Source organism: Labrus mixtus, chromosome 14 (assembly GCF_963584025.1).
Source record: "Labrus mixtus chromosome 14, fLabMix1.1, whole genome shotgun sequence".
Taxonomy (NCBI): Eukaryota; Metazoa; Chordata; class Actinopteri; order Labriformes; family Labridae; genus Labrus; species Labrus mixtus.
Genome location: NC_083625.1, coordinates 7,942,889 through 7,960,431, shown reverse-complemented (window position 1 = coordinate 7,960,431; position 17,543 = coordinate 7,942,889). Strand labels below are relative to the sequence as shown.

The 17,543-nt window shown below is 40.5% G+C and overlaps 2 protein-coding genes across 2 annotated transcripts; one reads left to right on the top strand and one right to left on the bottom strand.

Annotated features, from left to right (window-relative positions):
- Window positions 1-263: 263 nt before the first annotated feature.
- On the top strand, window positions 264-4,742 carry tmem45b (transmembrane protein 45B). Its single transcript, XM_061054820.1, has 6 exons — window positions 264-416; window positions 1,982-2,179; window positions 2,274-2,486; window positions 2,577-2,761; window positions 3,504-3,646; window positions 4,615-4,742. The coding sequence occupies exons 2-6, from the start codon at window positions 1,990-1,992 to the stop codon at window positions 4,724-4,726; spliced, it is 843 nt and encodes a 280-aa protein (XP_060910803.1). The 5' UTR covers window positions 264-416; window positions 1,982-1,989; the 3' UTR covers window positions 4,727-4,742.
- On the bottom strand, window positions 4,615-17,458 carry nfrkb (nuclear factor related to kappaB binding protein). The gene is made up of 26 exons (XM_061054814.1): window positions 17,360-17,458; window positions 16,906-17,060; window positions 16,391-16,592; window positions 16,162-16,289; window positions 15,892-16,063; window positions 15,505-15,609; window positions 15,317-15,390; window positions 15,152-15,233; window positions 14,860-15,055; window positions 14,636-14,747; window positions 14,415-14,541; window positions 14,250-14,327; window positions 14,090-14,166; window positions 13,927-13,970; window positions 12,284-12,344; window positions 12,027-12,201; window positions 11,815-11,921; window positions 11,564-11,687; window positions 11,178-11,257; window positions 10,833-11,029; window positions 10,462-10,732; window positions 9,760-9,939; window positions 8,864-9,595; window positions 6,838-6,944; window positions 6,379-6,514; window positions 4,615-5,590 (listed from the first exon to the last, which is right to left on the bottom strand). The coding sequence occupies exons 2-26, from the start codon at window positions 17,029-17,031 to the stop codon at window positions 5,450-5,452; spliced, it is 3,834 nt and encodes a 1,277-aa protein (XP_060910797.1). The 5' UTR covers window positions 17,032-17,060; window positions 17,360-17,458; the 3' UTR covers window positions 4,615-5,449.
- Window positions 17,459-17,543: the final 85 nt, after the last annotated feature.

Here is a 17,543-nt window from a genome sequence, read left to right as displayed (position 1 = left end):
CATACAGTTTGACCTGAGCTTACACATTAACTCAGTACTCACAAAATCAATATGATTGAAAGGAATTTAAGGGAGAATAATTTGCTCACATTGCTCTACATCTTATTTTCACAGCCTGAAAGAATTATTCCACATTTACACTTCTTTGTTTGAAAAGAATCTGGGAATTAACAGCACGACGTGGAGTCAGGTATTGTTTTCCAGCCTGAACGTGACAGCCTTTTCCCAGGAGGACGTCCCTTGGCCACACAAGTAATGGCAATGATGGGAGGGGCTGTGGGATGATGTTAGAGGAGAGGTGAAGGTAGCAGGTGTGCACAGTTTACACAGTCAGGCTTAACCCTCACTCTGACAGCTACTTGATTGATTCAGTCCCAAATCCTGTGAGCCTTTTGGATTTTATTGGATATTATAAGGTAAGTGCATACTGATTGCCATCATATATAACAGCAGAAGGAACAACAATTTCTTTCAATGAATATTTGCTTTTTTCTATCAGTGAGCAGAGATTATGAGGAAGTGACATGTTAAAGAAAGGGCAGGCTATATTTAAACTATTGGACGCGCACTACGCCTACCTGCAGGCCTGATTTGCCTCCTTAAAACAGGCCGGTTGATTTATTTGTGTGTAAAAGTTGAGGATTGTTTAAGAGTAAAATGTTTTTCTGGGTAGAGTCCTGCCGGGTAGTCCCATCAAGTTGAACAGGGCTAGTCAAGAAAAACTTGTCTGACTGATCATGTTGATCGTACAAACATGTGTCATGCACAAGCCCTTACACTTACAATCTCAGTTACTTACTACAGATGGATCATCCTTTAAATCACTAATAAGGGAAAGGTGTGTCTGGATTGAAAGCACATGCTCTTTGTTTCATATTTAACCCATGACAATGAAGTAAGGTAACTAAACGCAGCTTAAACTTTAGAAAGAAACTGCTGCTTTTAACTCCTGAGACCAACAGGTTCCCTCTCAAAGATTGGGTGTGTGATCTGAATGTCATCTTTGCAATGTAAATGAGCGGCTCTTATGTGGATCAAGCAATTTTCTTGTCTTCCAGCCTGCAGCTATGATCACATTAAACACAGCTTGTTGAACCAAGTAGTCAATGTTTTCACATTCCCGGTGTGTGTAGATCCTTAGATACGCTATCTGTATTTACACTACATCACTAAACTAGATTATTATTATTATTAAATTAGATTATGTGGGCACCATACGAGGTTGAATAAGGTATCAATCTATGCACACCTTTAAAGTAAATACTGTAAAAACTCTACCTCAGGAAAATCAACCAATCCGTCACAACATTATATTTTTCATTATCATGTTTACTTCAGCATCTTTTGAACTACTCACCACTGCACTGTTGTCTCATTTAGTCTCATATATATTAGTCATTGCTATTTTGTGTTTATTGTTTATATTTAATGTTATACTTTTGGACACAGAGAGCACAGTTCATTGAAGTAAAAGTCCTTGTGTGTTTAAGCAAACCTGGCCAATAAAGCTGATTCTGATCTATCTACTTGTAGTTCTGCTGATTACATTTAAGTTTATGATCGGACATTTTATTTCTTTCAATGTACCAGGACGACTTTTCCTGACCGAGTTTATGTATTTCACCATAACCTTTAATCATGTATTCTACTATTCCACGTTTCTCAATGGAGACAATGGATCTCACTGTCAGATACTCTCTTAGTTCCTGGACCAACATTTTGTTGCATGTAATCGTCTCATGGCTGTAAACACAATAAAATAAAAGGACGAGCTTGAACTACAACCTAAAAGTTGAGTCCTCTCACATTCAAAGAAGAATCAACGCAATAAAATTGTTTTTCAGGTATCATTTAGGTCACTTGAGAGACACATAAGTGATAGATACTGAGGTAAATGTTTTCTGTTTTCAGTGATAGATACTGAGGTAAATGTTTTCTGTTTTCAGTGATAGATACTGAGGTAAATGTTTTCTGTTTTCAGGCCTGAAGATGGCCAACTTTGGAGGACATGCCATCCCTGGCTCCTTTTTCCTGCTCTATGGCTTCTGGCTGACAGTGAAACACATTCTCCAACACTTCTGGAGGACGAACCAGTCTAAAGGGAGACAGATAACGCCTCCTGTCTTTAAAAGAATCGAGTACATTGAGGGGGGATTTCTGATCTTTGCGTCATTTGTTGGTAAGTTTTACCCTTAATCCATCTTTTACGCACAAACTCTCTCAAACTTGAAACCCTAATTCTTCACCTTTGTCTGATGTTGTTGCGTTCTAAGGTATTATGGTTGAACAGTTTGTAGTGGACGGCCCACACGCTCACCTCTACAACACGGAGACAAACTCGTGGGTGAAGCTGATGAACTGGCAGCACAGCACCATGTACCTGTTCTTTGGGATCTCTGGAATAGCACTGGTGGTCAGTACTGCATCCGAACTGGTGCCTGCTGGTGTCGACCGCCTTGCTCTGTCCGTGGCTCTGTTTGTTGAAGGTAAGCTACAAGTTAGGAGGGTTTTTGTAGGGCACTCGAATCTAAAATATGACCCTAAGTGTTTTCATGTCCGACTCCCACATCCTCCAGGGTTTCTGTTCTATTTCCACGTGCACAGTCGGCCACCTCTGGATGCTCACATTCACTCCCTGCTGCTGGTGGCTGTGTTCGGTGGATCAGCGAGCACCATGCTGGAGGTGTTCATAAGAGACAACATCGTTTTGGAGCTGCTCAGGTCGTGCCTGTTCTTCCTGCAGGGCTCGTGGTTCTATCAGGTGATTAGCGAAAAATGAAATGCTGAGAACTTAATTTGAATTCAATAAAAATGTGCCCATGAGCATTCATGGAGATGTCACTGTTTCCACAATAAGTTCTCAGAGGACTATCGCCTCGAAAATCTGAGCCCTTTGAAAGCTGCGAGCTTCATATTGCAAGCTTAGGTAAGGGTAACTGACAATACGACACACAACATGGGATCCATGATAACAATGATTGTCACAATGCACCAGTTCTGTGATAATTTTGATACTGAAAGACAATCATATAACGATACAATAGATTACACAATGCCCCTAAAAAAACATAAAGTACAGGATCATAAAGCAGTCACTGAAATGTGGTGTTTTTTTTCACCTCTTATCCTCTTCTTTTCACTACTGTCTGGCATTATCCTGCTGTCTTCTTCTTCTTCTTCTTTTATCCCACCGTCAACTTCCTCTTTGGCCCGTTTTCATCCATTCATGTTACCCTCGTTCATGTCATACTCGCAACTGTGAGAAGTCACAAAGTAGTGACACGGTGAGCTCATTTGGCAGGCAAAATGTGTTGACAGTGCAGTATGTAAATGTTTTTTTTTTACAAATACAACTACTTGGCACAAGCGATTGGGTAATTGTACCAATCAATTCACGTCAATAATCCATTGTCATATTTACCCCTACTTTGTGTACTGCAGATTGTCTTTTTTAACCATGTTAGAGTTCAATCTTATAGATCTAGCCGTTTTTATCATTTCAGATTGGATTTGTCCTCTACCCTCCAAGTGGACCAAAGTGGGACCTGGAGCTGCACAACAACATCATGTTTGTGACAATGTGTTTCTGTTGGCATGTAGCCGTGGCTCTGCTTCTGGTCACGTGCATCTCCTCTGTGATTTTGTTGTAAGTGTCACATCTTTTAGCTGTCATGTTAATTGTCAGAGAGAACTTGAAAAGGTGGAAACTCGAGAGTTTAAGGACGAGTTAAACCACTCCGGGAATGCTGCAATAACACGAGTCTGTTTTGTGGCGATGCACGGAGAACCAACCAGCCTAAACAGGATGAATCGTGATTTGCCTATATCACAGGCAGAAGTCATTTATGTCCACACTCATAGGTAGCTCAGAAATGTTGCTTATGATTAAAGCAAAAGAAAAGTAAGAAGCTGCTTGATATAACTGCTTATATTGGCCGTTCTCCTGGTGTATGACGAGCGTTTTTACGTTTTCCTAATGTCAAATGTTAAATCATTTTTTAAGCAAGGACACAGAAATGAACAGAAAGTTTAAGAAATGATTCAATTATAGTTTCTCCTCAAAAATCTCTGGCCTAGGCTACATGTGCGTTCCTGCATATTCAACAGTAAGATCATTGTTCCACTAACATTTCTTCAAGACAGTGTCTGAAACTTTTAAACAGGACTCTGTTTTGCTTTAATGTCTGAAGCTGCACGTCAGCATGCCATTCCTTTTTAGAGGTACAATGGGTTTGTTGCAGAGAATCACTGTAAGATACTAATAAGGACGGTCAAATTTTTTTAATTCTTAACTCGACCTAACACATACGGTACATGAAAAGCCTTTTCTTTCCAGAAACTATTTTTGTGAGCCTGCTGCCTTTTTTTTTTTTTTTTTTTTTTTTCAAATGTTAGTAATGACAAATGATTCTCACACAACAACAGTCAAGCTGTGGACTCAGTTTAGGTCTTTGGTCAAAAACTTAGATTTCCATGCGAGACACTGCTTGCAGTAACATTAATGAAATGAACATTTAAACCCAAAGTTAACTTAATTAAGCTCGTAGGATTCCTGTGTAATCCTTATGTTGTTCACTTGTTTCCTAAAGCCTTTTTTTTTCTGTTCTCCTACAGCACAACGAAGCGATTCTCAGGACAAGGACGAGACATAGAGATCGGAATGCGAAATACCTCCAACGGAACAAGCTCCCAGAAAGCTTTGCTTGAAGCCTCAGATGAAGAATAAATGCACGTTTATGGTTCTTCCGAATTTCCCTTAAATGTAATTTCATATTCTATGTTGACGCTCTGTGTCCGAGAGTAAGACTGTTGTTTTGCACAATGTTTTTTGTTTGTTTGTTGTTTTGTAAATACTAAATATAAAAAAAAAATCTGATATAAATCTGATCAGTCATCAGCTTTGTGGGAGATCTGTAAAGTTGAATCTGAAATGCACGGATGTCTGATCTGCCAGAGAATTATGGAAAACAGCCAATAGGAGAAGAAATAATGGATTACAACAAAAAAACAATTCTCGACATTGAAAACATCAAAGAGGATTAGGTACCACTCCTTTACTGTAAACTATAAAACATTTAAATGAATGACAAAGAGAACATCCTACTGACAGCCTTCATCAAATTTGAACTGTACTTTTAATATGAATTGACAAGTTTTTAAAGGAAAAGAAATCCGGATTTCTATTTAAAGAGTGCGACCTGGCTTTGTCAAAAGCCTGGATAGTTGTTTAACATTATTTTGGACCATAAGAACAAGCGAAATAAATTGGCAGATTTGAATTAAATCATCAAACAGCAACATATTTAATTTAAACATAAATAAAGACACACCTTCATAACAATAGCTTCATTCAGGATAGAACAAGGAAGTTACCCTGAACAGAGAACAAAAGGACTCCACTGACTAAACACAGACGCTTGTATTGTGTCAAACCTATAACTGGACTGGGTCACTGTTGAGGTGCAGGCGGGGGTTCGGGGGTACATTTGGGCGAAGGTGCTGTTGTCACTACAACTGTGGACACAGATTTCGGGGGGCCAGTTGCCATGTGCTGCTGGAGCTGCTGCGCCGGAACAGTCTGAATGCGGACCTGAAAAAGGAAAGACAGACAGTTAGTCTCGGGATGATCTTTATCGGTTTAAGTCTCCATGAAAACAGTTTTGTCAAAATGAACTGTATGAGGAGATAAACAAGTTAAAACTGAAGTGAAGCTTTTCAAACCACAACTGATTTATTGTAGGTCTAAGGGTTTATTATCACAATGACTCTAATCCCAAAATTCAAAGTCAATGTAGTAGTAGTCATCATAACGTTTACATATTAGGCCTGCACGATATGAGAAAATACGTGATGTGCAATTACACGGTTCAGTATTAGCATGACAATAAGAAGTGCAGAAAACAAAGAAATAATACCAAATGCAGAGGAGCTATAACTCCTAGTTTCAATGTCTGCCTGCTGATCTTCATGTTTACCCTAACTTGCCCTTACCTGTGTTTCTCAACATGGCACTCCTGAATAGAAAATAAATCCCAAAAGTTATTTTTTCTACCGCTAAATTGACACTAGTTTATCAGAGGGTAGTTTAAAAGTAACTTGAGCTTCATCTTACTGCATCAAACAAAAGCCCTATGCCACCATCCAATGGGTAGAATTTAAACGTGCCGAGTGAGAAAGCTCTGCTTGTGAACATCGAACTTGTTTTTCTTATTTATTGGGCTAAATCCATTCTCTGTGATTGCTCATGTAGCGATAATGAGGAATTTGCGATTGAGTGTGCAGGTCTGATTAGTAATATAAAACGTTTGAATCCCTTTTCTTGACAAAAACCTATCAATGTGCAATGTCAATAAAAAAAAAGAGGAAATATGAGCTAACCTGTGTTGCCTGCCCTTGCTGCTGAAGCTGCTGAAACTGCTGCGCTGTGACAAAGCTGACCGGTTTGTTTCCTGCAATCAGCTTTGTTCCAGCAGGCATGGTGGTCAGGATGATGTTCCTGCCCAGACTGCTGATACTGCTCAGAAAAGAGAGGAAAGAGACACAAAACGACATCAGTCTGCCAATCAAATGTAAGGCTGTAAAGTCAAATACAATAAAATGCATTGGATAAATATATAGAGATTAACCAAACTGCCACTACAGTGAAAACATAAACAACAGATACACATAGTTACAAGGGTATTTCTGTTTTTAGATTAGAAAAGGCAAATGGAGGTCAAACTTCAAAGCATTAAATCCAGGAACACATTTGACTAAAATACACAGCGGAATCTTAAGGTTTTAGAAAGATAACTTATCTATAAGAAAAATCTACACAGAGTGGATGATGACACTTACTTTGTGTTCAGACTTCCTTTCACAATGGGCGTGGTCACCACACTCTTACTCTTCAGTGGTTGGTTGAGGACAGAAATGGGCACAGTTATCCGTGTAGGTAACTTCCCCTGTGGTGTAGCCAAAAAAAAAAAAAAAGAACAACGGTGAGTCATGTGACTTACAGAAAGAGTGGTTAATTACAAGGTATTACAAGTGCAGGAAATCAATAAACAACAAAGAGCAATCATTTAAGACATGAACGTGACTAAGTGTACGCGTACGCTCCGTGTGGATCCACATGTGGAAGGGGACTTCAAAGTTTGGAGAAACTGATGAAGGACACTATGATTCCTTAAGTGGCAGGTGGAAGGGAGCAGGGGCAGGGATCTTTTTTTTTTAAACTAAAAGTCTCCATTTCACCAAAAAGTTTTCCCTTAGAGTCCTGGACTCAGAAGGTGATAGTCAGCCTGCAGTGCATTCCTGGTACTCATGCAACCAAATCTCCACTACTGTTTATGAACAGCAACTTTAGTCCAGGAAATTGACAAAATCACAGGTCTGTTCTCTACACACCAAAGTTAACGGTTTGTGGAAGGTTAGCTTTTTATATGCATACAGTAAATGAAGGCATCGGTGGTTACATGGATTTCCTTTTAAGGTTGTCATCACAGAACCTGAAACTTCAATACGATACAAGTGTTTCCCCTAGGTTTACAGCATTGGGGGGGTGGGGGGACACGCCGACATGCCGACACGCCGACACAAACACTTGAAGGAATCTTGGTGTTCATGCGTTACTTTTAATGACAGCTGTCCTTTTCTATCGGAAAGGTATCCTTAAATTACTTCTTTCCCTGATTACGGACTCTATCCATTATCCTATCTCTACAATAAAGTCACAAAAAGCCCAAAAACAAATCTTAAAAAAATAACAATTTTATTTTATTTATTTTTTTTACTTGACCTTCAAGGACCTCCAATATAATGGTAGGGGAAACACTGGATACTATTCAAACTAAAATGATACCAGTTTCGATACCGCAGCAACAAAAATAGAAGTCCTAGGCACCTCAAATTAAGATATTGTAATTACAAGAAATTGCATACATTAGCAATGTTTCAATGACATAACGCTGCCAATATATTTGTGCAGTTTAGACGTGAGACTTCTGCTGTCATGTCCTCTGCTCGCTGTCCATGTTTAAGAGACATACATGTAACTTTCGCATCTTTATGAGACTCCAAAAGGAATTAAGAAACCAGACCTGGCAAAGGCCTGGCTGTGATTATGAATGGACCACAGTTTCTCTCCCAGCAGCTTTGATCTGTACTTTCTTCTATTACTTTGGTTCTTTTGATACTACTGATCTAATAACAGAGACTGTATGGTTTTAAAACACCTGGTATCAAAAGCATCAAAGTATCTAAATTGTGACAACCTTATTTCCTCCACTATAGGTGCTGTTTTTTTTCTTCTCATGCTTGATATCTCATCACCTGAACAACGGACCTCGACAAACATGTTGTTCCAGAAGCAGAACAATAAAACACTCAGACGCCTTCCCTCATCAACATCACTTAGGACATGACACTATGAATGATCTCTGTAATAAAAAACTAATTTCATCTTTGTGAGCAGTTGGTGAAATCATCTGTAATGTAAGCTACCAGTGTATCATTATGAAATGTAATAACACACCTAAGGCATTAAAACTGCATGAAACATGATGTTCCCTCAAGAAACATCGAATTGAGACAATGAAGTGATACAACACAGTCTGACAGTCCAACACTACCCTCTAGAGGCTGATCTTCTTATATGTGCAACCTGAAAAGGGTTTGACCCAAATGACTAAAATTTACATTCTTAGCTCCAAATTCTTAAATATGGGGCTTAAAAAAAATGAAGACTTAAATAGTATTATTTCTAGTGCCCTACAGCCATCACCAAAGTTAACCACACACATGTGCAAAAGGGAGTGATAGCCAACTCTAACACAGAAAAATCTTCAATTTACTTTGAGTACAAAAATGATATTTTTCTTACTGTTTGTGTGGTGACTACTGTAGCAGGGACCTGCCGCACTGTGGCTGTAGCCGTTCCGAGCGTCAGAGGTGTACATGAAACCCCTGGAGCCACTGTGATCCCCTTAGCACCAGCCACAACACTGGCAGCCATGGTCACTACATTAGCACACGTAGAAGCTGTGAGCGATTTACTGCCTGTGGTGGTTGTCATGGTAATAGTCTGACCCTGTTTCTGTGGAATGACGCCAAGGCCGGGCATTATCCGAATGGTGGCGGCGCTCTTGTCAGGGGAGCTCATGGTGGTGAAGGTCCTCGATTTTTGGTCAGCCACAGTAACCGCCAATGTGGGCATGAGACGTATGGCGGTGTCTCCTGGAGCCTTCAACAAAGCTGAGGTAACAGTGCCAGCTTTAGAGGTCTGTATGTCACCCGTACAGGATGTCGTGCTGGAGGCAGAGGAGGGTGAAGGGTGGGACTGCGTCACATGGAGAGTGGCTGATATGCTCTTGCCGCCTGAGGCGGCGCTTCCCAGGAATTCAGGGGTGAGTTTGACCGTCGCAACTGGGGATTTGGCAAGAGTCGCCATCATGTCCGGGGTGATCCGCAACACCGTCTGGCCTTTAGCGTCTGTGGTGATGGAGGAGGGTGGGAGACGCAGTACATCTTTACCCTGGATTCGCAGGTTTGTAGCTGTGATTGGAATTCCTGCTCCTCCTGTAGTCTTCATTCCCAACTGGCCTGTGATGGATACCTTTAAAGGAAAAAACATGAAATCTTGTGATCTTTAACATGGCAAATAATATGACACTTTCGGATATGGATATACTGTTTTTGGTCAACTTTATAACTTGGAGGCTTCTGTGTTTGTAAACAGAAAAGCTGACCAAATATCCCTGTTGAAACCAAATGATTCACCTGTTTAATATTTGGGTTGCTGACTCCTTGCAGCACAGCAGGGGAAGCGGGATTGTTAGAGTGGCTACCAGACGATCCAGTCTGGGGTTTGGCCACAGCTACAGCAGACACTGACAGGGAAGTTGGCACCTGGACTGGGCTACCAGCAGACTGACCCCTCAGAGGCACAGATACCACGGTCTGTAAAAAAAGAAAAAAAAAAAACACAATAAAAGGGGGGCAATATTAAAGCAGCACTAAGAAACCTGAACATTTCAGTTTCAAACATTACGCCTCTCCTTGTATCACTCCACTAAGCCCCTGTGACTTAATGATACACTAAACATGCACACCAACTTTTATCACTGCAAACTGTCTGTTCCATTCGGCTGGTTATGTCGGATGATCCAAAACATGTTAAAAATGAACAAGAGTGTGCACCACTGAGGTGAGGAGAGAAAGAGAGAGAGCTACTAACACAAGTAATGTTTAAGCAGGTTGGTGCTAGTTTCAGCTGCTGTGATTGGCTGGTTCCCTGCAAACTAATCCTTATTGGTTGTTAGATCCAGACTGGGCAAAAAACTAAATACAAAGCAGCTGGGACTCACAGAAACAGATCAGACATGCATTTATTTAAAGGAACATTTCAATCTATTGTTGTGACGTCACACGTCATCAAAATAAAATATGCTACACAACGAACCCAACTCTAAATGTGGTTACCTGTGAAATGCCCTTTGTTGAAACCGACACCGGCATCCTGATATGGTGAGGGGTCTGGTGCACTAGTGTGGCCTGCTGACTTCCAGCTGATGACACCAGACCAGACTGAGCCGAAACGACTCGTACCTGAGGGAGGGAGGCAGTCGCCAGGTGACTCACAAGGCGGGCCGTGTGCTGGGACGTGACTGGCTGGGAAATTGGCGGACCGGCCTGGCTGCTCGGTAAGATTGCTCCCAGCTGAGGCAGCGAGGGAGGGGACACGAGAAGAACACTGGGAGACGCAAACAGGCAGGAGAGAAGTACATGAAAAACTATCCAAAATAAATGTAAATTATTGAAAAGAACAAAAAAGAAACGTGTGTCACACTGACCCTGGGCTGGCCTTTATAGCATCAGAGACCCCGCTCTTTGTTGGAGTTGTGACTGCGCAGGGTACGGGCGATTTAGGGGTTCCAGGTGTGTTCTGGGTGGGAGTTGTAGGCGTCGGTGACATGGGATTGGAGCTTATATCCAATCCAGCATCCAGACATCCAGGAGTTTTACTGCCTACATCTTTACTTCCAGACTTCTGAAACATAAAACAGGATGTGAGCGTCATTATCAACAGATAGATTTAGCTTCCAGACGCAGATAAACTTCTCAGTAGCAAAGCATCAACAGCGGTTTATATACAGAAAAACAGCTCAGGAATGTCTGCAGTATATAATGGCACTCACAGGCTTGGATGCAGGTTTGGGTTTCTGCTGCAGAGCTTTTCTTGCTTTGGCAGCAGCAGCTTGAGCCTGATGGATCCTCTCTGATTGAGAGGAAGAGACATTTTTTTAAATTAACATTTATCTTTATCAAAGTTACTTTGAATATCAAGAACATTAACCTTTGATTTGTATCAACTAAGAAAGAAAGAAATTAAGTTGTTATACATTTCTATTAGTAAATCAGATTGGTAAGGGTCTACAGGAAATTGTAATTGAAGTTCAAATAAAGGTATGATTATAAGTTCTTAACATGCTGCTTTGTATCAAAAACAGCAACAAAAGGAATCTTTAGAAACCTATAAGGGTGAACGCTCATCCCTAAAACTCTAATCTCTCCAGTTGCTTACCGAACTCCTCTTGACTGCGACTGCGGTGTAGATAAATCCAAAGTTTCCGACCGATGTCGTACTTCACACAGGGGTCTTTCTCATAGTGAAGTCGGTCCAGAGCCCCACTCACAACTGTGTTCACCTAGAACAGCAAACAAACAAAAAAGGTCCTTACTCAAAGGAAATGTTACCATAGGACCCGCAAAAAAACTTCAATCAGGTCAGGGCAAGCTGAATGAATAAAAGAGAAAATGGGAATAATATAACACCTGTGCACTGGTGACATCCGGAGCGAGGAACTGTGAGTCTTTCAACAGTTCACAGATCTCTGCTCTCGTCCCTTCTCCGTTGGGTAACCTGGCCGCAGCATCACGCACTGCAGAAGGAAGAAATCAGTTCGTTGTTGTTCCTTTTCTTTGCACACACGTAAATCAGTGACACCCCACAGCCTTAGAATGAAGAGTGAATCAGAAGATCTAACCCAGAGAGAGAATGGTGACATATGGCGGACGGTCTGAGCGGAGCAGTGTGTGCTCCCTGGCTTTGTTGAGGGACATCTCTTTATCAAAGACCCCTTTGACCGGCCCCACCACGGATTCAAAGCCATGCATCCTGAAGGTGAAGGCCTTGTGTGGCTGGTTGTATCGCTGCTGCTCCTAATCGACAAACAAAAACTGCGTTGGCTTACGGAGTTCATGTCAAGGCAAAAGAGAAAAAGATGTTGCTGCAAAAACAAACCTGGATTTGAAACACTTGTCTCTCATCTCCAGTGCTGGGCCGCACCACATAATCTGTCGAACTGCGTGATGAAAGATATTAGACAGTTAAGTTTAACAACTCTGACACTGCAAGTGACTTATTATTCTGCAGGAAAAAAAAAAGGTAGAAGGTCCACACCCTGTTCGGCTACCTAACAGGGCAACCTTTTGATCTCCAAGATCTTCCACAAGCGATCGCTTTTAGATCAAACTGTCGTACTGTTCAAATAAAACTGCCCATTGGGGTCCGAAAAGGGGGCGTACCTTTTTTTTCTGCAGTTAGTAAATTCCTTGTCCTGAACCTTGTATGCATTTTGCCTGGGTGTGCGCACTTTAGTTTTATCAGATATTTTATTCTGAACATTTGTGATAAGAAACTGGTGCAATTACTTCTGTCCTTCAACCTTATGCAGCATCGAAAGCAAAGTTTCTCATGTTCATTTGTAAATAATTAAACCAATGTTAAGGCCTCTTTGTTAGAGCCAGTCTGTAAAAATATTATCAAGCTACATATAGTGCTGAGTATAATGTGAATCCATTTGTTAAATAAATCATTTTAAAAAAGGAACTCAAACTGCTTCAGTCTGATGAAGTAAGGTTTCAAATTCCTCTGACACTAAGAGACTGGACAAACTCATCAAGAAGGCCTGCTCTGTGATAGGCTGCAAGCTGGACTCTTTTGTAGTGGTGACAGAGAGGAGGACTCTGAACAAACTGTTATCCATTATGGATAATCCTGATCACCCTCTGCACACCCTACTGGACAAACAGCGGAGCAGCTTCTCCAACAGACTGATACAACTCCGCTGTCACAAGGACAGATACAAGAAATCCTTCTTACCGAAGGCCATAACTCTGTACAACAGCTCACCTCATGCGAGCAGAGAACTGTCATCATGATAATATCTGTCTCTCCATACTGTAATCTGTTCTGCACATGTTAAATTTACAAATTATCCCTGCACTCATGTTCACTTCATTTGTCTGTCTACTCGCCGTTATATTGAATAGTTTCTGCTTATAATATGTCTACACTCATGCACTTTAACTTATGTCAATACTGTCCATTTACTACTCTGTTTTTGCACATTTACATTCAATCTTCCATATTTAATCTTCCTATTTAAGACTAGTAATGCTTAGTTAAATCCTGGTTGTATATATTCACATTCTTAGTTCTGATATTTTTTAGTACTTATTTACTTTGTATTTAATATTATATTGTGTTTAGATTTGCTAACATTGTGTTTTTTACTCATATTGTGTGTTTGGACAACCTGCTGCTGTAACGCCACAATTTCCCAGTTTGGGATCAATAAAGTAATTCTATTCTATTCTATTCTATTCTAATCAAACTAACTAATACTTTTATCAAGAAATTATTTGTTTTCTTTTTTTATATAAACCAAACTAAGCCAATTCTTACACCAACCACTAAGCCCCCCCACAATATTTTGCGCTCAAAGATTGCCAGATGAAGATGAGATATTTACGCTAATGTTACTCCACGGTGGAATTCAATAAGCTAAAGTTATTCTTCCAATTGATCAACTAAGAAACTAGTAACATTTTTAGAAATGATCTAGAGTTTGTAATTCTTTAAAAAAAACAAAAAAAACTTACACTCGTGTTGGAGATGTGATCTCTAACATGTCTTCATTTTCTGTCTGTGAAGGATAAAAAAAAAGCCAGCTTAAATTTAGTAACACATAAAACATAAATGTAGTAGTGCAGCGTACAAAAAAACGCGAGTCAAATTATGTCTGGAATGTAATAATTGTTCTACCTTCACAACTAAATCTTTGGAGTCGAGCCACAGCTGACAGAGTGCACTGAGATCCTTCTCTGTATCCTGAGTGGAGCCTAAAACAATAAATTACTTCAATCTTCAGCATTACAATCAAGCACCACATCGACAAGGATTTCAAATAGTTCATCAATCTTACCAATCCACCTCCACTGCTGAGATTCTTCAGAAAATTCCACAAATGGAGAAAAGCCACTCGGGAGTGCCATCATGCCATCTAGAAAGCAAAACCAGAGTGTGAGGGGGAAAATGCACGAGCAACAGGAGGGGAAAGATAAAGTCTAACAATGCCACTTCTGCCTACCTTTTGTTTCTCCCGCAAGAAACTGCAGTGCCTGAAGAACCAAGTCCGACCAGCATGGAACAGATGAAAACCAGGCGTTGAGGGAGCTGGCTGGAGAGGACTGCCACAGTTGAACTTTGTCCTCCAACTGTTAAACAAAATAAAGAGGCGCAGTAATGTTGTATCAGAGAATCTGGATCACTTTTAGGACGTGTATGTGAGACCCTGTAACGACTGCATACCATTAGAGTACTGGTCAGGTTTTCTGCTCTTAAGATGCTCTCCAACAAACTGAAGAAGCTGACAGCTATTTCCTCAACAGAAGGCGGACTGCTCTGAGACTCCTCCACAATCCTGTAATAACGATGGATATTTTGTTTTAGATCAGAGGAAAGTGAATAAATCTATAAATAACTATTTTAAAATTCTGAAATGATTCTCATCACTAGCACGATATTAGACTCACTCCTCCTTGATGTTGGTCAGTGGAGTCGACGGTGTGTCCGGCAGGGAGTTGACGATGTTTGCAGGCGGAGCCGACTGGGTTTCTGAAGAGGCGAGAGTTTCACAAGGATCCTCAGATTCCACCTTTATTGTCCTCATCTTCTTCTTCCTTCTCTCATCTTTCAACTTCTTTTTCGGCAGACACAGATCAAAGAGAGCTGGAAGACATCAGAACAGAAAAATGTGAATGTGAATCAAGAAATCAAACAAAGTAAAAACTTAAAAAAAAAAAAAAAGAAGATGAATTGACTTACACACACTCCCCTTCCGACCGATATTTGCTCTGGACAGTACATCTCCGAGGTGGATATCTGTGGTGACTAAATCTGGGTGGTCCTGAGAGATAAAATAATTAGTCATATTATACCACACAAAACCAGACTGAATCATGCATCTTATTAACTCTTGAGAGCCCTTACTGGCTGTCGCTTCCTCTTCTCTCTATGTTTTTGTATCATGGCCTTTAAGTCCCGCTCGCCTGGTTCAATTTTGTCTGTAAAGAATTAAAAAAATATATGTTTTTTTTTTTTTTTTTTTAAACAAGTGGCGGTGAACGGTATTCTGCTTAATTGTTACGCATCGTCTGGATACTGCAGAAATCACCAACCAGCAGTCTTCATGTCTTGGGTGGAGAGGCTCGGAAGAACTCTGAGCGAAACAGTCGGCGTCGGAGAGGACGGCGACTGCGGTGCTGGATTCCACAACGAGTTGTCTGCAAGCGTACGCAATCACAGGAAGGGGAGAAGCAATAGCACTGGTAAGGTCAGTCTTATAAATGTACCTGTGCACATACATACACTGAGCAGCTTCATCTGTTTGAACTGTATATTTACTTGACTTGTTGATTTTTTAGACTTTATTTTCATCTTCACACTACATATTTAACAAATGAACTGTTTATATTATTGCCTACATGAGAATGTTCTTGTCAGATGTCTTTTAGAATTAAATAGTATTTTTAATGGCAGAGATAGGAAATGAAAACTGGACTAACCTTCATCATCCGACGAGGCATTGCTGTCCCCACACTCAGCTTTGACATCTTTTATTATCCTGTTCAATCGTCTTCTTACCCTAGACTCCCGCATTTCAGCGTGAGACTTGGTCGGTAACTTTTTTTTGGGTGGAAAGTCCAGACCATTGTGAACTGCAAACTCCAGCAGCTCCTTAAAAAAAAACAAAAAACAGAAGTAACATTTAGACAGACTGCAAATGGCTACGTGGCTGCCTGGTACTTTCAACTTTAAAAAAAAAAAAAAAGTACCTTTCTAGAGACAAGGATCTGCTTCAAAAGTCTGTGGTAATACTGCTGAAGGGAGCACAGCTGTCGCTTTTTCTGGGACTTTGCAAACAATTGTCTGTACTTGACCACCTCAGGGTTGAAATATCCGTCTAGAATGAGAAAATTAAGATTCATGAACAACTTCACAAATTTCCTGCAGCAGGGTACAGTTTTGAGTTCGTGAGGTTTTTTTTTTTTTTTTTTGAGATACCTCTGAAAAACTTTTGTGCAAGGTGAAGGGGATTTCCAAAGTTAAAATCTCTGTTGTTGAACAGGTCGCTGACGGCGCTGTCCTGCTCCACAACACCGCCGTCCGGAAACTGGGGCAAAAACTGGCGAAGGTGCTGCCTCTGGGATTCTGACAGCACGTCAGTCCAGGTGCTTTCACTCATCACGGAGAAGAAGATGTCAGGCTGTTTGAAAACGAAACGTAAACCACATAAATGTATGCAACTGTATGGACACTTTACACCATTTACATTATTCTATATTTAATATTTTGTACATTCAAATAATTATTTTTTATTTTGACATTATATTCTATTTTACTGTATATGTGTGTTAGTAATTTGAGTGTTTATTGCATGGCCTTGCGGAACAGTCCTTACATTTCACTGCACATCTGTATGAGCATGTGACAAATACAAATCCTGAATCTTGAATCAACATCTACATTGTGCTTTGCAACTGTTTACAATGAAAAAAAAAAGCAAAAAAAAAACTCACATCCTCAAGTAGGTCCTCTGGAAGATTCACTATACAGTTTCCCAGCATGCATTCCTCTGTGATCTGGCCATCGTTTTCTTCTTTTGGTTCAAGGGGGTCTGTAAGCATGTGGCTGAGGGCATCCATTCTTCTCCCCTAAAGCAATCTACACGTTTCTGCAGACGGACACATCAAAGCAGTTCTTACACGTTTTTGACTTTAAGTTATGCAGCATGCAAATATTGTTGTTTTTATCGTTTGAATTAGTCTGATAGTTCATTGCTTCAAAAGACAGGCAAGCATTCACCAATGTCAACACGGAAGCCGTAGAGCTCCTAGTCGAGCTAAGCGGAGCAGCTGTTATTAAAACAGCTGATTTCAACGACTAGGGGCCTGTTTCAACAGGATTATGTCGGTCACTATACGTAATAACTGCGATAAAACGCCTGGTTTAAAAGCTTGTTCCAGTTCTTACCTTAACGGGACACTGCTTTTTTTTTGTTTTTTTTGTTTTGGAAATCAAGAGGGAAGAGTTTCTCCGGCGCACCGTTTTTCTTCTTCTTCGTCTGAAACGACCATTGGACCGCGTCTCATGCGCTCTGCTGCCCTCCACTGGAAACTCCCGAGAATGTGCATGAATATTTATTAATATTCTGAAC